General features: G+C 38.6%; 2 protein-coding genes across 3 annotated transcripts; both read right to left on the reverse strand.

Moving 5' to 3' along the window:
- Positions 1 to 1224: 1224 nt before the first annotated feature.
- ube2wb (ubiquitin conjugating enzyme E2 Wb) lies at positions 1225 to 13902 on the reverse strand. The gene is made up of 6 exons (XM_063484076.1): positions 13868 to 13902; positions 12982 to 13073; positions 9948 to 10050; positions 3898 to 4053; positions 3734 to 3809; positions 1225 to 3605 (listed from the first exon to the last, which is right to left on the reverse strand). Exons 1-6 carry the CDS (start codon positions 13880 to 13882, stop codon positions 3592 to 3594), a joined length of 456 nt encoding a protein of 151 aa, XP_063340146.1. The 5' UTR covers positions 13883 to 13902; the 3' UTR covers positions 1225 to 3591.
- A 1516-nt stretch (positions 13903 to 15418) lies between these two features.
- Positions 15419 to 18620, reverse strand: eloca (elongin C paralog a). 2 transcript variants are annotated; one of them, XM_063483357.1, is made up of 4 exons: positions 18522 to 18620; positions 18010 to 18036; positions 17736 to 17879; positions 15419 to 15868 (listed from the first exon to the last, which is right to left on the reverse strand). In XM_063483357.1, exons 2-4 carry the CDS (start codon positions 18011 to 18013, stop codon positions 15678 to 15680), a joined length of 339 nt encoding a protein of 112 aa, XP_063339427.1. In that variant the 5' UTR covers positions 18014 to 18036; positions 18522 to 18620; the 3' UTR covers positions 15419 to 15677. The 2 variants fall into 2 exon arrangements, with proteins under 2 accessions (XP_063339427.1, XP_063339428.1); XM_063483358.1 differs by having other exon boundaries at positions 18512 to 18601.
- Positions 18621 to 23949: the final 5329 nt, after the last annotated feature.

Here is a 23949-nt window from a genome sequence, read left to right on the forward strand (position 1 = left end):
CACTGGACTCAACATGGCGTATCCATGTAATATTTCACGCATAAAGCTTGTGTTTAGCTAACCTTGTTGTGGCTGCATATCGCATATCGCTAACGTACTATGAGTGGAGTTTGAGGTGAATTTTGAATGAAGCCACCCCCGCCGCGGTAAGGATGGTTCAGTCCTGGTGCGCTTCCTCGGATCCCACAGTGTAACTTTTGATTCAGAAACAAAATTAATATTTCCAAAGTTGTTTTGCGCACATTTGTATCACCAAATGGATTTTTAGTCTTATTCGTAAGTTTTGCATTTTACAGGTCCGTGTTTCAGTGAAACTTAAGGTTTTGTGCTAACTCTATAAAATATAGTTTTACTTGGAATATTTCCCCAACCATCCATTGGGAATTTTCTCTATTTGGTTAATTAGAAAATTAAAGCAAACTCTATGAGTGTCTCACAAACAATCTAGTCAGAATTCTGCATCAAGCTTTATTTGGAAAAGTCCACGCTGGGGCAGTGGCATTGTTGCTAAGATGAGAAATTTAAAAAAAAAATGGCTAGGGGTGGGTGGGTAACCTACATACACTTTATATTTAACAAGGAATAGATAACCATAAAGGGAAAATATCAACAACTGCTAATCCCCAGATTTGACAGCTAAAGCGTCTCCAATAGAGGGCGTCACTAAACCACTTCTCCCTGTGTTATTGTAGACAGAAAAATATCCAACAACAAATAGGGCAGTATAAAAAACATAATTCAAGGAAAATAAGTAAGTCAGTAACCTGCTAACAGATTTTAATTTTACTTGGCCAAACGCATGTATATCTATTGTACAATCTGAAATTACCCTTTCCCCCTTTATTTATTTTTGACTGAAATAATTTCTCACACTGTAACGGACCAGTTAAAAAACAACAAAAAAAAAAACAAGCTTCAAATGAAAGCTCCATTGCTTTCAAAAGCGTCAGATCGTCAGTTTTCCTGCCACACTACATCTTTATCTTTGCACGTTTCACAAACCTAGTGCAATTCCAGACACGCCTGAGATCTGTGCCATTCACTTTTTACAGACAGATGGAATTACATGCTTCTGAAATATTCAGTTTATGTAATGTGTCACTGTCACACATTTATCTTCTTTCTCAATTTGGTCATCATCCTTCTGCCTTCAAAGCAGAACTACTCAGTCTTTTGCAAGCTATTTAAAAAGGGGGGAAAAAAACCATACTGTTCAGACTGAGGTTGAATAAAAGTGAATCTTTGTTTTTATTATTGATTATGAAAATGAACAGGCACCTATTACATGGAGCTTGCACATCCCAGAACAAAATTTCAAATATAAATAACACACCCTTATTAGTGTTGACCACTCACAACAACTTGCAAGCTAAGAGTTCAAACCACATTTAAAAAAAAAAAGTAACCTAAGGGGGAAAAAACAAAAAAGAACAGCCAAACCCTGTAACATAACCACAAGCATGTTTAAAAAACAACAAAAAAAAGCCTTTATTGATCCATTAGGCGTCTCTCTGCACTGATGCTGCTGTGACTACATTTACACAATCAGTGTTTCAGTCAGTCTTATTCTCGAAGCAGTGATAGCAGATACAACCTTATACAATGAAACTAATAAAAAAAACACATTGGTTAAATAGATGTCTTTAAATTATCAATATAGTTTTTTGTTTTTAAATCTTCTTCAGATAGCCGTGTGCTGTGGTAATCTCCTCTACAGAATAGAGCATCATCACATTCACGCATGTTCATTCAAGAAACTCAGCTAGACCCTGGAAAAGGGGAAAAAAGAAAGAAAGAAAAAAAAAAGTAGTAGATACAAACAACTCAAGATGGAAAAAATTCAAGTATCTCTGACTGGATGGCGATAAACATGTCTTTAGGAATGGAGTGATTACACTTTGAAATGAGCACAGCCTCTGGAGGTGAGCACTGTTAGCATCCATCCTATAAACCGTGACCTCAGTTATGGAACGACTAAAAGTTGCCACAATGTTAGATGCCAATAAGAAAAAGTAGGGTTTGAAATTGCATGCACCCCTACTGTAAAACTACCTTCTTTTTTTTTTTTTTTTTTCCTTTTTTCCAAAACCAGCTTTACATGTTTGTTGCTGACCGTACACAAGCTAATTGGCAAAAGATGCAAAGTTCCAATGAAATAAAGCACTCCTATCATCATTCTGCTATAAAGTTAATGCATCCTTTGCCAGGTTCTTGCACATCATCCAACAATTTAAAGACGCATGTATGTACAGAATAGTTTCAGACATGTTACAAGTTTACAACATAACAGTCTCTTTTGGTGAAAATATAGTTAAATTCAAAATCTCTGATAGGTGTCTTTTTAGAGGTGATCTCTTTATTGAAAAAGTACCTGAGCCAAAACTCTGACCAGGGGGAAGAGAGAGAGAGAGGGGGAAAAAAAAAAAAAAAAAAAAAAGTATTGTCTTCATACATTCTAGAAAGACTTTGTCATTCTAGAGATCAAAATGAAGATTTAAATTAAAGAGGAAAAAATTTTTTAAAACATACTGACCCGTCAAAAGCACCCCCTTTTCAAAGTATCAGCTAGTTGGGAAAACAAAATGCAAGAAAAAAAAAAAAAAAAAAAAAAAAGACATTCAAAAAAAAAAATTCAAACATTTCAGAAGATTAAAGCATGAAATAATAATAAAAAATATATATCATACAAATACAAATGGATCATGCGATGACATTCTTTAAATGGAAGAGAGGCTGATGCACGTCTTAAAAGGCTGGACCAGAAAAGTTCAGCCCAACTTTACGAGGAGACAAACGCCGAGGTCACTGGATGACTCCTGGATCTACCGTCACGCCTGTGCTATTCCCGTGTGTACCGAATTTTAGTCCGATGGCAGGAAGAACTGCAACCAGGTCTTAAGAGTTGGAAGATGAAGAAGAGCGTGTGTGCTGTCGATACAGTGGTTAAAAAACTAAAACCCTTGAACCTGATAAGCATCAAGGACTGCTTACAGTACACCTGCAAGTTGGGAATAACGTAATAGTGCCTTTTTAAACTAGATACCGTCACAGTGCATGTAGTACTACTACTAATAATAATAATAAAAACAGATGAAGCATTTTCTTGGGGTTTTGATGGTCAAATCCCTTCCAGAAGACTGTTAGATTTAGATCTCTCTTTGTAGGCCCCAGCATGCATCCACCGGTTATTATTGCACAACACAAGGACCTTAAAATGCAGCCACACACAAACAAAAAAAGTAACAATAATAATCTTAAAAGAGGAATTATAAGTATCAGTACAAGTCTGCCTTACTTGCTCGCTGCATTGTGACCTTTTTGCCCTCCCCCCAAAAAACGGATCAAAAAAACCAAAACAAAACAAAAAAAACAAAAACACACACAAAAAAGGAAGAAGTTCCATCTTGGGTGCAGCTAAACGTTCCGTTATTTTCTATTTTACAACCGACTAAAACATGCAGCCAAGAGCCTCCAGCGCATGGTGTCCATTGTTCCAGTCAAAGGTCAGAGTTCAAAGACTGAATGATTAAAAAGTGCTTTACGTAGGTCAGTAGGACTTCTCTCTTCTACCATTAATACAAAGTTTGTACATTAGCATGTATCATCTGTGAAGGCAAACAAGACAGCATGAAGATTAGAATTACAAGCAACAGGAAACAGACAAAAAAAAAAGTTTCAAGTTCAGGAAGTGCTGAAAAAAATAAATAAAACCTTTTTCTTTTTTTAAACTCACCGTGATACCACCATTTTGTTTTCTTTGGGTTTTTGTTACATGTTCTTACATAAAATGAGTTATCAGGCGGTCGTCTCTGCAGAAAACAAAAAGCAGCAATTAGTTTTAACCTTTAACACGTGCCCACAAACCCCTACCACCCACACCAGGTGTCGCACACTTACCTTTTCTTTGCAGCTTGACAACATGCTGATAATGCTAAGACAAACTGATTGCACCGAGAGCGCTGGCGACCAATCTTCCGTTAGGATAGATAGACAGATGTGACCGTTGCTATACACATGCGGGTGGACAGGTATATTCTCTCCTGTGAACATTACCTGCACAATGAAAGCAAAGCAGACCACATCAACACAACTGAATATGTACAAATAAAAATCCCATGAGGCTGGCGAGCTTTAAGATCCTAAAGAAAGAAGATGCATAAAAACCAACTTTGGGGTGGTTGGGGGGTTACATGTGTGGTCAAAGATCCAGCTTGGGGATGAACTTTGGAGAAAGCTAAAACATTCATTCCCATCAATTTTGACAGCAAAACAATTAGACTTGCTGCAGGGTTAACCCACTACTGCAGGGATATCAAACTCATTTTACTTTGTGGGCCACATGTAGCGAGCTGGACCAGTGAAGCTTTCCCTTTCTTTATTGATGATTTAGTGACCGTTTTACATAGTGGATATTTTGTATACCTTGTACAGCACTTTGGTCAACAGACGTTGTTTAAAACGTGCTATATAAATAAACCGATTTGACTTCTGTCGATGTAAAGATGCTTAATTATGGATTTAATCTCAGATATTTTAATGGAAGAAAAACAGTGTAATTTCAACAGTGTGTATCAGAAATGCTGATTAAGGCAAACGTTCTCGTTGCTCATTGTCCATGTTGTAAAATGACCTTGTCAAATTTGTTTGAAAAACCAAAACCTTTTCCGTCGTTTAAGTCCACAAAGCTGATTCTGTTCATCTAAATGTTCAGTTTTCAGTGGGAGAAACGTTTTTTCACTTATCCAAGTGACTTCTTAAAAAGTAATGAGATGTTTCCCCCACTGAAAACACAATGTCCAGATAAACAGCATCAGCTTTCTGGGATTTCCTTACTTGGATAATAGAGCACAGGGGAAGTCTTATCAGTAGGAAAAGCTGTAAGACTTTGGAAAACACAGCTAGTCCAAAACTGTTCAAGTCCAAAATTTATGCCTTCTTTCACATCTTACTAAACTGTCCAGTTGGTCGGACTGAAGGCTTTGCCGGGCTGATTCTGGCCCCCGGGCCTTATGACTGACACCACTGCTCTACAGGGATATGAGGCTCTCGGATTAGGACAGAGGGGCCGGGACACGGTGAGAGAGAGAGGAAAAGCGAACAGCGTAGGGAGAGCTAGAGAGGAGATACAGCATGTTTTATAAAAAAAAGTAGACACGTTCTATAAAAAGCACAGGGCTACATTTGACTTTAAAAAAGGCACAAGAGTGAGGGCCAAGCAGGAAGATATGGGAAGTGTGAGAAGCAAAAAGCTAGAGTCAGAAGTGCTAAAGCAGAGAGAAGGGGGAGCGGGTAAAAAGGGTAATGAAGGGTTGAGTCAGTCTGGCACCAGACCGGGCCTCATGGGAGAGTGCAGGCTCCACATCATGAGGGGGGTGACTGATATGAATAGAAAGCACAGCTAGCTTTATAGTCTAAAGATCAAGACAAAAAAAATCTCTTAAAATATTTACTCAAACCTCCAAATCACACCAAGCCAACAGCGTCTGTAGGTAACCTAAATCTTCTATTTCACTAAGATATCTAGTCTCAGGTCCATGCTGTGCCTTGTTCTAGTGCTGAATCTGTGCTCACCACAAATTTCAATATTTTTAACTTTAGAAAAAGAAAAACAGAAGTAGCCTCTGTTTTGTTTCATAAGGTGGGCCTCTAATTTGCATGTGCACAACTGCTCAGAAATTGGAATCACCCCCCCAAAAAAAAAAAAAAAAAAAAAAAAAAATTGAAAGCTTTTTATTAAACTCTCAATCATTTTTACCACAACTGAAAATTGCTGTGAAGAAGCAGCAAATTTTGATAGTTCAGTGTCTGGAACATCAGCCTTTGTGGGTTCAAGTTCAATGAGGAAAAAACACACAGAGGAAATTTCATACTAGTGTGTGTACCATTCTGTCAACAAAATGTCTCTAACCAGAACAGGGGGAGAGAAAAAAAAAAAAGTATGCAGCCCCAGTGAACACAACACCCATCTCAATGTGACAGTGAAGAGGTGATTTTAATGACACTAGGCAGAGCTTTAATGGAAAAGGCCAAATCTGAGACTAACCAATAAAAGAAAACCAAGACTGCTCAACGCTGCATGCATTTGACTGAGAAAGGCCGGAAAATGGTGGTAAGATCAAACAATTCCACCTTTAAAGTGTTTCCAACAAAAATTGAGATGGTTTGTTTTGTAGTGGGTAAAGGAAAAGATTTATACAAGATTAAACGAGATGTCGAATAAAGAAGGGTGACCCTCTATTTGGAAATGCCATGCTGTAATCTGCTGGAAGCGGCATGACTGGACCGCACGCAGGACAGTGATCTAAAGAACAGCTCCGAAGTCACCAGATCTCAACCATACCCATTAGATTACCTCAACAAACTTGAAACAACGATGTCTGCAACGGTTTTGTCAACGGTTCTTTGATGAAAGCAAAGTCTGAAGGCCAAAAAACAGATGTGAAAAATTTTAGGTCGAGCCCAAAGTTTTCCTATTCTGTCTTATTTAAAGCTGAAGTTATTATTGGAGACTGATTTTAATCTTAAAAATTTTGTAAGCATTAAAAATAAAATAAAAAAATTCTAGAGAATACTCTTTGATTCCACATTTCAATCTGATGATGATGATTAGTTTTAATTACAAAGCTTATATTTTCCCCATGTGAATGACACAGAATGTGCAAATGACTGGTGGAGTGATGTGCAGAGCTTGGATGGCTCAAACATGTCAAAAAAATGAGTAAATGCAAAAATAAAAAGCCTTTATACAATTGTAACAATCTAAACTGTAAGATTACACAACACTGTTTAAAACTTGACATCTTTGTTTTAGAAGATGCTGCACAGGGTTAAAGTTCTGGTAGGAAATCTGTAGTTTCTCCTGTGTGCATGTAGCTGTGAAAAGGCTCAACAGAAACTGAAGCTGTTATGCAAAAATTGTCAAGTGATTTTGATCATACTTTGTTTTCTTTTCCACGACAATAATAGGATATAAGGTGAAAGAGAAGTTCCCCCAGAGGCCCCAGGAGAGGACTTCAACAGTGGATAAATCTGATAGTGTGTCCTTCCTATTTGAGAGGGTAACAGCTAAGTAGCTCAATTTATCTAATTTTCTCTACCTATTTTTAGACGGGCAGGCTCCTAATCAGTGAAACAAGACTGTTGAGTCAAACTAATCCCATCAAACATGGCTTCAGTGAGACTTCTGCACTGCTGTCTCTCAGTGATTCCAAGCCAAGATTCATTGCACTAATGACCATAGAGCCAAGATGTTTCATGAGATTACAGCAGGTATCCGATGAATATAAAAGACTGTTTCTACAGCTCTTCAGTTTTTGAGTTTATTTCAATCGGAACACCACTGTGGACCATGAACTCAGGAATATCAATCTTTGATATCAAGCTAGGAATGGATGTGGGACATTAGATCAGAGTAGCAAACGGTATAAAGGAAACATCATCAGACCAGGTTCCAAGTCCTTTGTTCATCTGCATCTCCTGCACCCACAGTGCAGACAAAACAGATCCATAAGACAAGATGGTTAATAAAGTGAACTTATAGAGAGCTTCAGACAAAGTGCTTTAAAATGCTTAACATTTACAGGGCTCGCAAAATTTCAAAATCCCTGGTAGCCCTTCGGGCAGGGACTCTTCAGTTTTTGGTAGCCCAAAATAAATTTAAGTAGCCCGAATAAAAAAGGGAGCAATTTTTTTTATGTTTTGTTTCTTGTTTTGTTTCCGTTACAATATTATACATTAAAGTATAATATTGTAACGGAAACAAAACATTAATCAAAAAAATTGTTGAAACACAAATTACAATATTGTATAAAGATTACAATCATCAACTCAAATACTTGGTTGTAATTGAACAGAAAATTTCTATGAACTTGTAAGAACTGTACAACAGGAATCAGTCTGTGTCAGATCCTGAATTTGAAATTACCACTGAAATCACAGGTAAGAGGCAAGTGGAACCAAGATCTAGGACTTTTGCTTTTTGAAGTTTGCAAATACTGCTAAATTTTGCCAGTGGTAGTTCACTCTTTGCAACATAGTAGGCTGTTCTAAACAGATTTTTCAGGTTGATTTTTAGTATGTTATTTGCAGACTGAGTAATAATCCATTTCTTGCATTTCTCATGGGTTCTAATGGGGACCTTTCTTAAAATTACTGGTCCCAGTAACAAAGGCACTTGTTGACTCAGAAATCGAGGGAAACCAACAACACACCCGGCAGAACATTATGTTATTTACACGGGTGAACATAAGTGGTCCGCATGTGCGCATTCGCTGTCAAAATAAAAGACGCGCACCAGATAAGAAGTTGCAACGCGCGTTTGCGTCCATATAAAAGGCACTGTTTTTGTCCACTAGAGTGGGATTTTCATGGCACATTCTGCACCAAATCTCTGTGGGTTCATCATTTGTTTAAAGCCAGCTCACCTCCTGCAACCACTTTTCCTAGAATACGCGCTTCTTTTGTGGTTCGGACTCCATCTGACATTTCTTTGGAGGTGGAGGAACACCAAAGTAATTGCTTAAAGGAGCTTCTTCGACATCTTTAAGAGTTCTAAACAAATGTCTGTCCTCCTCCAGGAAATCTTATGGATGCAAACACGCGTTGCAACTTCTTATCTTGTGCGCATATTTTATTTTGACAGCGAATGCGCACCTGCAGACCTCTTATGTGCACCCCTGGTTATTTAGCTTGTCATATTTCAGCCACAGAAATTCTTTTGTCCATGAAACCATAAAGCTGCACTTTCTTTTTGCCTTATAGTCTGATTTGTCATAACTTTTCCGTTTTGTGGTAGGCTTTTCTTTGGCTGTCACTTCTTCACCCTGACCGGTCTTATTTGGCTCAGCAGAACTAAAATATATATCCTGCTGCCTTTACACACGCACTCACATAACGCTCAGCGATTCTCTGCGCGATCAACCTCTCACATGTTTAAGCTTGCTGCGGGAGATTTCACTTGTCATGTTTGCATAGTAACGATTGATAAGATGATGTCAGAGGAATTGGTGCGCAAATTATCGTCACTCACCAATCAGTACTGTCGCTCTCTATACACAGTTCGCGCGATTGCAAAGTGAAAGCAAAAAACAAGCGCAAATTCAAATGCGATTTCAATATGTCACATATAGGGCTGCTCGATTATGGCAAAAATGATAATCACGATTATTTTCACTGAAATTGAGATCTCGATTATTTGATGATATTTATTTAACAATAACAATGTATTGAATAATGGCTTTAAAGATTGTCAAAAATAGTATAAAATAGTGTGCAAATACTGGTAACAGTGCAAATGTTTGCAATATAAAAAATAAAATGTAAACATCTATGTTTAGTGAACTTTGCCATGTCGCTCTGTGGTGGACACCAAAGTTTACACACTATGTCTACTTGATCCACGTCTGACTCCGCGAACTCATAATGTTTCCACACCACTGAAGGGTTTTTTACCTCTCTTTTCAACCAACAGCAGTCACTCTCCTCTCCAAATAACTTCTGCTTAGCTTTCCGAGCTTCCCTCTGTTAGCTCCTCTTAATTGTTGTGCCGCGTGTTCGAAACGCAGAGAGGTGCGCTCGATTTGCCACACGGAGCAGCGCGAGAGTAAAGCACGAGGGAGGTGCTAATAATCGGCTCAGTCATTTTTAATGATCGTTGAAAGCCCAGATCGTAATTTAGATTAAAATTCGATTAATTGAGCAGCCCTAGTCACATATTGACAGTGGTTCACCGATGCCAAAGACATATTTACCCAGCTACATTTCCGAAAGAATGCAAAAGCATTGACATATATTTTTCCTTCCTATGATAGCCCGACGGGCAGGGCAGGGATAGATTCTGGTAGCCCGACTGGAAAAAATCGCTAGCCCCGGGACGTCGGGCTAGCGATTTTGCGAGCCCTGATTTACCCACACACCTACGCACAAACAATAATGACTGCTGAGCTTACCTGAGGTGAATCAAAAGGATATCGACTACTAAATTTGAAAAGCAGCTGAAATTTCTCTCCTTCATACAGTGTGCCGGGTGCTCCCTCCATATCTACAATCCACCTAAAAAAAATAAAAGCACAATATTAAAATATGTCAAACAAAACAAAAAAAATACATAAAATAACACAGATCACCTTGAGATAATCAGGGTCTAGTAGTCTCTGACTACAAATCAGAGTGATGTTAATATGAAAAAAGGCCATTTTCTTTTAAATTTATGGAGCTGGGGGAGGGAGATCCCATCTCATTAAATTTCAACATTAACTCTCTCAAATTACAACTTAGAATAACGTAAAACTTAAATTTTTTAGCTTATAATTTCATTAACTTGCAAGAAAAAAACAAAACAAAACACATTTTTAGAGATTTACACAAATCAGAGGAAGGAGGAAACCATAAGGAACCACAAAACCCTGCAAGGTTGCCCACAATTTGCAAGGAGGAAATGAGCAAATTTAGCCTCGATTCACCATATTAGCAGAAGAACCTGCGCCTTTAAGGGACCCTGGGCCTATACAGATAAAAACAGCACAGTTTGAATGAGGTGGACCAATTACTTTTGCGACCATGTGTGTGTAAATCCAAATTGCGAGAATCAGTTGATTTGTGGTTTTGGGGGGTTGGAGTAAAGATCTTGCAAATTTTTGACAGGATAAACTACTCAGGCTTTTTCCTCATACGTAGTGTACTTGACAATGAAGTTATGAATTTCCTCCTGTCAAGTAAGAATACCAGGTTTAGCACTTCCTTTTAGACATAAACCTTCAGTGCTTTGGGAGAAAATGACATTTCTATAAAAGCAAAGTTTGGTTTATGAGTGATAATGTGCTCTGTGTTCAATCTTACAATTCTGGAGTAGGTGGGAAACAATGACAGCTTTGACATTATTTCTGTTAATAATGTGCAGTTTTATAATTTGGCAGCAGATTAGCTAGAGACAAGTACAGAACCACATGTAATTATCATTAAATTTAAAAAAAAAAAAAAAATCATACACAATGTGAGCTGCGGGTTCTGCAGTAAGTGTGTGTAATCAAAAGCTTTCAGTCTGACTCATTTCAGTGACATTCAATATTCAGCTGGGTTATGACAGTGCTTTAGTAATAATGTGATATTCTATTGATCTACTGGACAAAATCTATTTTCGCTTCTGTGGCCAGGCTACAGAACTCTGCTGACTGAGCTGCTAGCAATTCAATCCTGCACAGATGATTGCAAATACAGAGCCTTGGGCCTCTGGGATGAAAGACAGCCTACCTGCACTGCACACTCTTTACACACACACACACACACACACACACACACACACACACACACACACACACACACACACACACACCTCAAGACTGCTGAATGTAGCTTCACTGGTGGCAAAAACAAATTGAGTGTAGAACAGTTGTGGGGCTCATAGTAGAATCCTTAGAAGAAAAAAGCATCACAATCTCTGACCTATTTTTTTCCATGCAAGCAGTGCAGACAGGACACCAGAGAGTCTTGTGGCTGTTATCCAGGTTTATAGCCTCATGCCTCATTCAAATCTAGACTGGTACACATGATCATTTAGGCCTACATATAAAGTCTGTCCTCCTTAAAACGTTGCCCTTGGAAAGGGTCAGTCACAGTGTCTAAACGAAGCTCCACTTTTCCTTCAAGAAGTTCAGAGGGAGGTCTGATCGTGCTACCAACTCATGCCGAATACAGTCAGGGACTTCAAGGACATCATGCTCAATGTGCTCAAATTCCCTATAGCCTGGTGATTATATGATCCAGTCAACAAAAATAACACTGAGACATTTAGTGAAAGTGTAGGGACAAGGACAAATGGAGTACACCTGAGAGGCCCAACAGTGCCTTTAAGCAGCAGTTTCCCTGTTTACATTAAGTGACTCATTACACCATCAAGCTATCCAAAAAGCACTAGCACACAATACACTTAAAAAAAACAAAACCAAACCATTGACTCTCAGTGTTGCTCGTTACAGTACAAAGTGTACTATATAAACAAAAGGTGCAGAGCTGAAAGCACACTGACCCTTTATTGCAGTAACATACCAGCTTGTGTGCTTCTATGCCAAGCAGAACAAGAGTATGTCATACTCCAGTCAGGATAATAAAGACAATTCATGACCACAGTCAATCATGACAACAGAAAGTAGCATAAAGACACCTTGTGACAGAGCAGAGCGTTAAAAAAAAACAAAAAAACAGAAGGGCACACCTACACATGCCTTGTCAGAGAAATGATATACAAGGATCACAAGCCAGCAGGACTGGTTAGGAGACTTGTCAGTCATGCAAGGCATTTGTCAGACCAGGTGATTGTTATCTAATGAGGAAGATGCCACCATAACTGACCAGTAACAAACACTCCAATGTGCACCCTCTCTTTCAGACAGCATTGGAGGCCAGAAACCATGCCGTACAACTTGAAAAGTTAGTAACTTAACAAGTCCATGCTTCAGCTTAGAAACTAGTCTCAAATCCATTTAAAGACAACAATTCAAGTCATATTTCCTGCTTATCAGAAACCATATGAAATGGCAACAGTAGTCATGGGGTTTAAGGGGATACATCACGACAACCAGACAGAATGGTCAGCTAAGCAACCTCTGTTTCTAGCCCAACTCCTGCATGCCAGCCATTAAATATTTTATAAGGATGAATAGTGACACTGTGCATTAGAGACACTCTACGAAGGGCCTGTGGCTGCCAGCTGCTGGAATGACCCCAATTCCTCACCACTACACACTGCTGAGGCTGTGGTGTCTTACCCTCCAACCACAGCTACCTTTGTGGCATGCGGCATGCTTGCCACACTACCCTTTTAAAGGGATGAAACCTGGCATTTCACAAAGCCACATGGCATTTGAGCAAACACGATAGGCATATCGGTGATAAAAACCCAGAAGTGCTGCCACTCTGAAACAAATGAGTCACAGGAAATTAAAAAAAAAAAAAAAGGGAGAGAGAGAGAGAGAGAGAAGGACTTACTGTGTAATGGTGTTCTGTACACTTTTTTCATTGAGCGTCATTCCTGGGGGTGGATCGTTTTGCAAGGCTAATAATTCCTTTTGTAGCCTTTTCTGTGGGAGAAAACATGATTGGGTTTATACCCCCCAAAAATAAATTAAAAAAAAAAGTTGAAATACTGGATCAAGTCAAGTCAAATCAAACAGAGTAGTGGCTGAGAAATTTAGCACATGTGTTCATCAATTTTATTAAGAGGCCCATACCCGGAAAAACACTGATACATCAATGATATTCCAATAAGGGGTTACCGTTCATTGTGTTTATTAGAAGTTAAACGTGACCCAAACAAAACGATTGTTTTGATTGAAGTGTTTAAAAAATATGTATGAAATTTGCTTTACGGGTTTGATTTATTTAGACGTTAACAGCCAGTCAACTGAACACCGCAATTTCTGTGAAAGTGATGCACCTGTTCAGGAGGAAACTGCAACTGTTCGATCTGCGCACCGTCTGCTTAGCTCACTGTGGCGAGAGCCCGGCCACTTAACCGCCAACATTTTCGGGAAACATCGGAAATTTTTCCACCTCATATCCTTGAATTATCACGCCTTTCTGAGAAGAACCTACACACGGACCAAGTCATCGACATACAGTTCCAGGAAGCTAGCTTCTACTAGCCTTGACTTGCTGTTGATGATGATGATGGGCTAGTTGTATTGCTAGCAAAGAGCAGCCGCTAAACCTGAACAGTTGAGGATAAATGTCATCGATTTTACTGTAACGTCACCACCACTTTGGGCAAATACGCGTACGTAAATGAAGTGGTCGATAAAGTGCCAGGAAAAAAACAGCCTGGAGGTCCGGTAAAAATCACAAAATAAGCGATCGCTGTCAATTGTGTTCTTACCTGCATCGACGCCATGATGGAAACCCCCCCTCCTCCTGCCTCAGCGCAGAGTGTAGAAACGTACGTCAGGCGGTCACGTGATTTAAGTTGTTTTGACAGCAGAAAACAAATCCACACGAACATGTGCGTGTGCGCGCCACCGTCACCGCCAAGATGTCTGTAACATTTAGCAGATTTATCACAGCATTTCACCAGCGATAAAGACAACATAATATTTTTAAATCCACCGAGGTGAAATGGGACTTCGGGCACCTCCAGTGACCTTTGCTAAAGGATGTATTTTAGTTATTAAAAAACAGAAACTTTCTACCTTTGAGGTATAACATGATCAGACGCTCGGGTGGAGTAACCGTGCCTAAAAATGAGAATAACATTGGTTTCTGCAACCTCTAAGTGTGACAGTAATGACTCATCATGACAAAATACTTCAAGGAGCAGATTTCCTGTGATCATCAGAGTATTTAATTACATTATTCGTTTTCCTGATGATGATTATTATTATTTGAGCTGCTTTAGCTCGTTATGTTATCTTACTGTCATTTCTTTTAGGTGTCAGTGGCTAAAGCACAGGAAGCATATTCATTTATCTGTGTAAGCAAAAATTTTGAACATTTCATCCAGTTGAACTGCAATTTGATCTAACCTCCTAATGTTTCCTACAGAGAAAAGGTCTCTTGGTAGCCAGAGTTGCATCAGATGTGATATAAGCTCTCGCCTCACCATGGGAATTAACACTTGGGTGTATCACATGGCATGGCTGGTAAGCACTCCATATAGGCACTAGTCAAATAGATGGATGGATGGACACAGGCAACGTAAAGTTCTAAAACTTGAATGTGCAAGGCAATGTTTATTCAGAATAATAAGATCAGCTTTCCATTTTTATGTAGTTTAAGTGATCACTGACTTTTTTTATGAGCACAGAAATTTCTTCTATAACATGCAACACAAAGCCCTTATGTCATATCACTTTATGGGACTTTAAGGAGTCTGTACCAATTGTTTTACCCTAGAGTCATAAATTCACTTCTTGATGAATCAGTCACGCTGGAGCAATACGAGCACACAGCGAGTCCTTTCAGTTATTTGTTCAGTATTTCCTATAAGTTTTTACTTTAAATCCACATTTTAAGTATTTTTAGTCTAACACAATGTTAAGAGTGTTTAAACCACAGCAGTCACTGCAGTTCTCCCACAATAGTGTAAAAAAAACAACAAAAAACCCCCCAGTATTTTCAGATTCAATACACATTTTTATTTCAGCATTGCCATGCTAATTAAATTACAGATATCTGAGGTTCATTCATTTTCCAAACATCCCTGTCTGATCAGTATAAAGAGTAACCCCTTTAAGTAGATCTCCAACTACTGATGTGAAAAACAAAACAATGAATTATCAATTTTAGTGTATACAACATCCCCACTGTTGCCTTTATCTCAAATATCTTTTTTTTTTTAAACTTCAAAAGAGAATAAAAATAGGAAGCATGTTCATTGTGGAGATGGTACTTCATTTCATGAGGCACAAGGTACCAAAGACTGGAAACAAAGTGCTCACCAAATACGTCTTTATTAAGATGGTGTGGTGAGGAGAGATTTCTGGGGGGGGCACATTTGTCACATTCTGCTATATCCATTTAACATGTTAAAATGTCATCTTTTAATACTAATGAAATAACAGCAAACCAAAGAAAAAGGATTATTTTCTTTTCATATGAAGTGAATAGCAAAACAAGTTAAATACTCAAAAAAAGAAGAAAAAAAAGAAACTAAAAATGTTTTAAGCTTTTTTTCCATTATCTTTGCAACTTTAGCAATCCAAAAAGTTTGCAGCCATGAGTAGTTCCAGTGCGATCTCCGGTGCGATGGGGAATTCGGGTATTTCTGTGGAGCTGTTGGTGTAACGGACCTTGTAGGTGAAATACATGCAGACCTTGGAGAGGACATGAGATGGAATCTCTCTGAAATTCACTTCGTTGGTTTCATTCTCAGCAAATTGTCCTGCAGATAGACAATATCATGTTCATACATTAAAAGAACATATACAGGGATTTCCTCAATGTTGTAAGCTTAATTTATAGGGCTGTGTTGAATTTCTGCCATTGCTCTGCCATCGTGAGCAAAACTGGGCTCTTAATGTTGGTCATAGATTTGATGAATCTGGAACTAAACAGTTACTTTCACAGAAACTGTGGAAGGAGAAAAGATATCGGAGCCAATTGAATCTATAAACATATTGCTAAACAGCATGTCTCTGCACTGATGCTACTGGAATAGTATAATGAACAAGCTAGATACAATTACTGAGGTATTATCCTGGTAATGTGTTTACACCGGATACTGCTACCAAACAGCCCTATCACAGTGGTTCATGTCTATGCCACTGTAGTTACTTTTCTATTAAGGTGCACATCAGCCTACAGTGTCAAGTAAAGAGCTTCAACATAGATTTAAGTCTTGCACTGAGCATAACACCTAAAAACACCTTATTAACCAAAGAAGTATTCTGAAAGCTTTCCAGTGTACTGGCCCAAGTAAAAGTGAACAGCAGCATATATCTGACGACTATTCAACTGTTTGTGCAGATCTTGTTTTTAAATGTAGATGCATCCTCTGATCTTTTAAAGGCGTAATGTTACTAGTGTGGATCTAATTATAGTGAGTTACTCAACATTAAAATGATTTGATTTGCCTAGCTTTGCCTTCGGGGGGCTGCAACAGCTACAGCAAGCTAAAACTGTGCAAAAGATTCATCATGAGCAAGGAGAAAATACCAGAGCTTGAGCTTAAAAAAAAAAAATCAAACAAACCAAACACCCACTCTCCATATAACACCTAAGCTGGAGAAAACCTTGAATATGTACACTCTCATTATGGATGGAGCCAATAAACAGAATTCTGCATGATGATCAGAGCAGGATAGGTAATCAAGTAAAGTCGGGCAAAAATATTTACAAGTTAATTGGAAAATATCAGACCATATAATGGATATTGATAACAATAATTATTTTAAAAAGTATTAAACTGTCCAATTAATTGTAATTATATGCACCTACAAAGATATTTTTGATCAGGGATAAATGAGGCAATGAATAATGGCATTTGCACCAATGAAATCCTATGAATAGTATTGCTAACAAAGGGGGAGCACAGTGCCATCAACTGGAGAAACAGAATTAACTTGACTGAAAGCAATAACACCATCTCCTACAAGCACCACTATGCACATCTTTTACAGAACCTCACACACCCTCTAACAAAATTAGTAAAGTAATAGTTCACATGATGATCATGTGGTTGAGGTACTACAATGGGATTTCTATATGTGGGGTTTATTTTTTTTAATTGCGAAAAGATTTTAAAAAAAAAAAGAATTCCAGTAAAAACAGCAGCAAAACAAACGTTACGTTCTTCAGTGTTTAAATACATTTGGTTCCAAATTCCAAATAACTACTCACACTGGATTAAAGTGGACAGCAATCCAATAGCTTGCAGAGAAAACTGTGGAAGCCATTTCTGCCACAAATTGTTATTCTTTTTCCCCGATCCGTAAATCAAAATTTTGATTTTGATATGGCTAAAATTGGGGCTGCACTACAGGTTAGCATTGGTCTGAGACTAACTCAAAACACTAAGAAAACACCTCAAAATTCACACACAATTTTTTTTTTAGTTTAGTTTTTTTAAGCAGATTGGCAGAAACAAGCTACCACTGGAAAAAAAAAATCTGACATGATCGTCAAAGTGCAACAAAATTACTGGAGAGCATGACCAATGAATGTATGCATGTTACCATTAGATTACAAATCATTCAAGTTAAAAAGTTAAATTTGCTCCTTTTTAACAATGTCAGTGTCTGAATTCTCACCTGGCCCGCTTAACATGGCTTTGATAGTCCCAGATGTCAAGGCATGTTCTCGTTTCACAATGAACTCGTGGCCATCTGACGAGATCAGCTTCACATACATGGCATCTGGCCCTTCGCAGCCACCATAGGTTCTCTCTTCACCATCTGTGAAGTAACAGAGATGACAACCAACAATTTTAAACAGGTGTACGACAACAGCTACTGAAGAGGGACGAAGAAATGAGACCTCAGTGTGGCTGCTTTAATGAATTGTGGATTTCTAGCCATCACTCACCCATGTTGTTCCGGGATTTCTTTAATCCTGAAAAGGAAAAACATTAAAACATCACTCTTTCTGGGGCATAACTTACAACTCAACATTTAATCGGCTAGATTACACAACGGTTGCCACTGTGTTTGTCAAACTGCAGGTTGTTAAATGTTAACGCTGGCTATCCCGTCGAATATGATTTATGACAAACGCCGCGTAACGTTAGGCCCGTTAAAACAAAGCCTAGCTTCCGTTAAGAGATACATGAACATCTTCACCTGTAAATCCTCTTCATCCATCATATCTAAATCACACAGCAATGGTTGTGAATATATTCCTCTATCTTACGTGTACGCAGCCGTCAGGGTTAGTCAGCTCTGGCTAGCCTGCTAAAACCTTTCCAAAAAATTGATATAGCTTTTTTATTTTACCGCTTCTTTACAATGTAAAACTCAAACCACATAGTTGACCTTGACATACGGCAATACATAAAATCACGTAACGGAAAAGATACACGGATTCTTACCACTATGTACCTTATAGCGTAGAGAGATTGTGTTTCAGCTAACGTTAGCTACCAGGATGTTGAAACCCGGAACCAGTATGGGCGAACACACGTCCGCAGTAAATTTGTTCCGCAGAGTGGAAAAGAAAACTGCCCGGCTCTTTGCCAGTTATGTGTATATAAAAAAAAATAATAATAATATTCATATTACTATGGCTAGCAAACTTTTCTTTTTAAAAATAAAATATTGTCTTCTACGATCACAAAATACGTTTCAGGATAATGAGCGTTTAACTGTCCGCTATTGTATATGTTGTCAGCATATCGAAATAATACATTAAGGTAAACAGATAAGGCCAAATAAGCAGAAGAAGTAAGAAATTTTCTGGGTTTTTATTTTATTTTATTTTATTTTTATCAAGAGCTCAGATGACTAAAATTGGTTTACGGGTTAATGCCTTGTTAATCCTATAGAGAGCGCCTGTGTTCAAGCTTAACCTCCCCGACTGTTTCCACTGGGTCTGTGACGAGCGACAGCAGGTGCTGATTGGACATGACAGAGACATTTTATAGGGCCATAAATCTGGATTCAAGAAAGAATGAGAGAGGCGGGGGAGGCATGTACTCTGTGCTTTTATATCTTCTGACGTCCAGCCAGTACAAAATATTATAAATGGTAAATAAAATATCATAAGAATATCGAATACATAAGGACAACATCACAGCAAATGGGGTGTCGTACGCTCAGATTCAGACTGTGTCTTTACCTGGACCTCTCTGCCTGGAGGTCTTCATGCAGGAAAAGTGATGACTGTTGAAATCTGAGGCTCACAAATGGACGCAGAGTTATCTGAGCTGGGACACTAAGAGTAGTATACTGAGCATGCCTGGAAACTGTACAGTTTGATGCAAGAGTGATGAAGTGTATGTTCCTTACGGATAATATTGTGGGACTGTGATATACTTTTTTCCACTTATTCTGATATCTAGGGATCCAGAGTTCACTCACCAGTGGGAGAAGGAATCCATTTTCCAAGACATCACTAGCCAGTTATTTATAATTGGCTGTGCTGGGTTCTGCCATAGATATCAGTGAAGAGGCAACACCAAATCTGGTATTTATTTTTTATTGCAAGGATTATATGCTGTTGCTTTGTGCTCCAGAAGGTTCTATCACCTTTGTTGCCTGTTGACTTTCTTTCTCTCTCTCTCTCTCTCTCTCTCTCTCTCTCTTACACACACAGACACACAACCAAAAACAATCACTGACCTTCCAGTCCCCCATTACACCATTAGTGCTTATGATCAGAGAGGGCGGGTGGCGGCGGCCTCTTTGATGTCCCTCTGATACGACCCACCCGGCTGCAGCTGCTCTCGGCTCTATTTTGGGGAGGCTGTTGTGGGCCCTTACAACAGGGCTTCCTTAAACCACACAAACACGCAGAACACATGCAAACACTGGTGTCATGTGCAGTGATACCATTCATCCCTGTGACAACTGAACTCTATACAGATCACACTTTCTTGTACCCACCTCTGGTGCTATGGAAAAAACTTGAGCCACCAATTATTTCTTTGTATTTTTCTAGGAAAATGAGAAACGACTGCAGCTATTTATTGAAAAGTGGAAACATACATGGAAATACAGTATATAAGGCAAAATCTGAGTTTGTGTAATTCTAACAACCTTGAAATACAGCTTTATTCTTCAACACAGCCTGAACTCTGTTGGGGAAGCTTTCTTGTTATTTCTTTAAGTAGTCTTCAGGAATAGCTCTCCAGACTTCTTGAAGGACACTCAATGCTCTTCTTTCGATTTTGTGACTTTTTGTTCTGTTCTCCATCAAGATGATCACTGCTTCAATAATGTTGAGGTCCAGGCTCTGGGGAGGCCAATCCATGACTGATAGTGCTGCATTGTGTTTTTCTATCAAGGCATGCTTTTGTGCTTCGAATCATTGTCAAGCCATGTCAGGTTTAATTCATCACTCCAAAAGACCTGTCGGCATTGATTTTCAGTCAAGTTCTTGTAAAATTTGGCATACCTCAGCATTTCCTCCCTGTTTTCCTTCCTTAAGAATGGCTTCTTCACAGCCAATTTTCCACTGAGGCCATTTCTTATGAAGCTTCAGTGAATAGTAGATGGATAAACTAAAGGGCCAGATGTGTCTCTCGGGTCTTTGTTGGATTTTATTCCCATTTCTTAAGAACAGTTTCCTTAGTTTTTAAGGACATATAGCCCATCCTGCCAAAATATGTCGATATATATATAGATATATCTATATCTATATCGATATATATATGTATATACATATATATATCTATATATATATATATAAGCTAATAGTGCTTTGTGAATCACCTTGTTGGTGCAAAAATACTTTATACCTTTCAAACTGTGTTACATTTGCCATTTTTAATAAAATCGACTAAAGAAATGGGAATAAGCAGTGTGTTTTTGTGAGAGACTGCTATTAACAAATTGACTAAAGATACAGTTTAAAATTGATTCTTTGCTAAATAGTCTGTTATGTGAAACAACAATGGTTCACCCCTTGAGTTTTGTACTGTTTATATTCTTGCACGATTCACAGGTCAGTGCTAAGTGGCTTAAAAAACATTCTTCTGAAAATGTTCAGGTACAAGAACTGCACTGAAAATCAGGAAAACCAGCCAATGTCCAAGAATAACCTTGAAAGCCTTCCAAACAGCCTGGGGAACCATTGCTCAAGATTACTTTAAAATATTAAAAAGAAAGTCTGGCTTCTTAGAAGTTAAATATAAAGAGGTGAGGGGTGACTCAAGACTTTTGCATAGTAGCGTAAACACGGTCAAAGTTTCAAATAACAGAGTAAGTGCATGTACAATTAATCCAAATGAGGCAAAAGCACAAATGTCGGAGTGCTCTAAATGATTAGTTCATCTTTTTATTCTGCTCCGCTTGCCTCTGTATTGTGTCAGTGAAAGGGGATAGCTTCATGTGGTCATCTGTGCTGTGCACTATACCCTCACCAACCTCCTGTTCAAAACCTCTGTTTGCAAAGGCTAGCCAATCAGTAGAGACTCAAAGAGGTCTGAGACTGAAAAGAGCTAAAGCAGCTTTTTTTCAGACAGATCTTCAACTGAGTGGCCACACCAAAGTTGAGTATAAGATAATTAAAAATGAGTTTGAACTGTGAATAATTCAAAGCTACTCTAATGGAGTCCAATAAAGAAAATATGCATATGGAAATGACAATAGTGGGCATACTTTAAACATTTATCTGCTGATTTTTACATCATTAATGATAAATGGCAAAAGTGGATATGGTGTTGTGGGAAGACTCACTTGTCTATATTTACCAGCACACACAATTTCCTCTTCTTTATACCACAGTTTTAATTCCACATCGGTTGGTCATATGTAAATACATTAGGACCATTTAAGGAGCAGTACAATGGCTTTGGTAGAGAAGCCCTGAATGAAACCAGGTCAGCATTATAGTCATGATAGGGAAAGATGGGGGATGAATGTCTTTGGGCAATTCTTCTTCAGTGAAAAGAAGGGGAGGCTTGTCACAGTGAATCTGAGTGTACTGTTCCTTTAGCCTGCAGCCAGCCACAGCGCCCTGCACTTCTCATGTTGGTCTTAATCCCATGAAGCTCAGCATCAGCAGCCCATGACATGTTTCAAAACAGAAGCACCTCAATATCAATTTATGCTAATTGTTTAAAAAGTCTTAAAATCCATGAAATAAAAATTGTATATGAACTTTTTATATAAAAGGATTTGTTTCTATTTCTTCCACAATAACTGTGTTTGTGTAATTCGATTTACCAGAAAATTAGTGAGAATGTAAAGTATCATATGTGGCAAAGTGCCGCTTTTGATATCCTGTCTTTGTTTACCTTGTACGGTGGTGGGGTCCTCTTATGTGCTCCTTTGACAAATAGGTAAGCAGGTAGAGCTGTTGATCAAACAAATGGGTTGTAGAGAAATAGGTGCTGACTTAGTAGTATTTAGCCAAAATGCCTTTGAAAATTGCAGCTAATGGTGAAAGCAGTAGGATGAAACAATGCACTCCGAGTCAGTGAAGCACAATCATCACGAGCCATGCATTAATGGTACACTCCTGGCATTATGACGATGAGTGTAAAACCCCAACTTATGCATCCGTTAAGACGAAGCCATTCGCAGCAAATAATGCATGAGGAAAAATAGCATCCTCCAAATCTTTGAGAAGTCTTTTCTGGCTTGCCTCAAGTTTATATATTTATTTAATGTAGTTCACGCACAATGAAAGCTTCAGCAGACAGATAAGTGGATGTGACAACCATTTACTTTGAGTAGCTTGAGGCTAATGCGTTATGTTGAGGCTTGCTTGTTTGAACTATTATGACTCACCCTACAGACCCCTGTGATAAAACCTTCACCATGACTCACATGTCACTAAATAAACAGGACATGGAGGTCCTTGTGTTTAAATGGCATGCGTTGCTCTCTTAGGGTCCCAAAGAAGTGGCACACTGAGGCCCGACAAGTGAAAAAAGAATCTGCTGCGTGTTTAAATAATGCAGGTAACTGTTTACTTAAAAGTGACAGGTTTACAGTTTGATATCTGCTATTTGGTTCTGTTTGTGTAAATATGAGGAACAGATGAGGTGATGCTAAGCAAGGCAAGCAATGCCAAGCATGGAAAGGGGATCTGCTTAATACTGATGTCTTAGCAACACTTCTGAAAAACGCTGCCCACTGATATCTCCTCACTGCTTACTAGCATTAATCCAATTTTAGAACTGAGTTGCTTTTTGCTCTGAAGGTGGAGGCTTGGTCTCAGTTTGTTTGACCAATCGGCAGCAAATTTCAATTTGCTACCCAAGTCCTTAGTTTCTATTAAGGCTACCTGTTTAGAACATAATTATAAGCACTATATAAATATTGTTTTAGAAAGGCTAAATATAAGGGAAAAAATGCATGTCAGGCGTCTGCTTATGTGTTTTCTCTGTTCTCCCATATTGAGTCGCACACTCACCTCACGCCCACTAAACTGGGTGTAGAATCTCCACCCTGGTTCAAAATTATAGCTGTCAAAGAATTTTGTTAAATGGCCTCTATAAGAAGGTACGATATGCTTATAAGGTTTTGGTTTATATTTGTCCAACTCAGCCTGTGCAACCAAATCTTGTCCCACTTGCTCTGCCTTATTAGAATAGTAACAGAGATATTCTATACTATTACTGACAAGTTCTGCTTCACATAGGGGTTTTAGTTGCCAGGAATATATACCCTCCAGAATATTCCAGAGGGACACAGTCTGAACAGCAATACGACACTGTAAAACCATAAAATTAAAAACAAAACAAAAAATCTCCCAGTTTTGCTTTTTTCTCTTGGAGTCAGGGCAGAGACCACAACAAGTGCAACGACATGGTGCTGCTGATTCCAGGCAGGTGCCCCTGCTGGCGTAACATGACACTAA

The sequence above is a fragment of the Pelmatolapia mariae genome, linkage group LG9 (genome assembly GCF_036321145.2).
Source record: "Pelmatolapia mariae isolate MD_Pm_ZW linkage group LG9, Pm_UMD_F_2, whole genome shotgun sequence".
Lineage (NCBI taxonomy): Eukaryota > Metazoa > Chordata > Actinopteri > Cichliformes > Cichlidae > Pelmatolapia > Pelmatolapia mariae.

Bases quoted from the DNA above. Each gene is read 5' to 3' on its own strand.
- eloca (XM_063483357.1), bottom strand. The intron at 15,869-17,735 runs GTGAGAATTCAG...GTCTATCTGCAG, and splicing joins AGCCATGTTAAGCGGGCCAG to GACAATTTGCTGAGAATGAA.
- ube2wb (XM_063484076.1), bottom strand. The intron at 10,051-12,981 runs GTAAGTCCTTCT...TATTTTTTTTAG, and splicing joins GTACAGAACACCATTACACA to GTGGATTGTAGATATGGAGG. The intron at 3,810-3,897 runs GTAAGTGTGCGA...TGTTTTCTGCAG, and splicing joins TGTCAAGCTGCAAAGAAAAG to AGACGACCGCCTGATAACTC.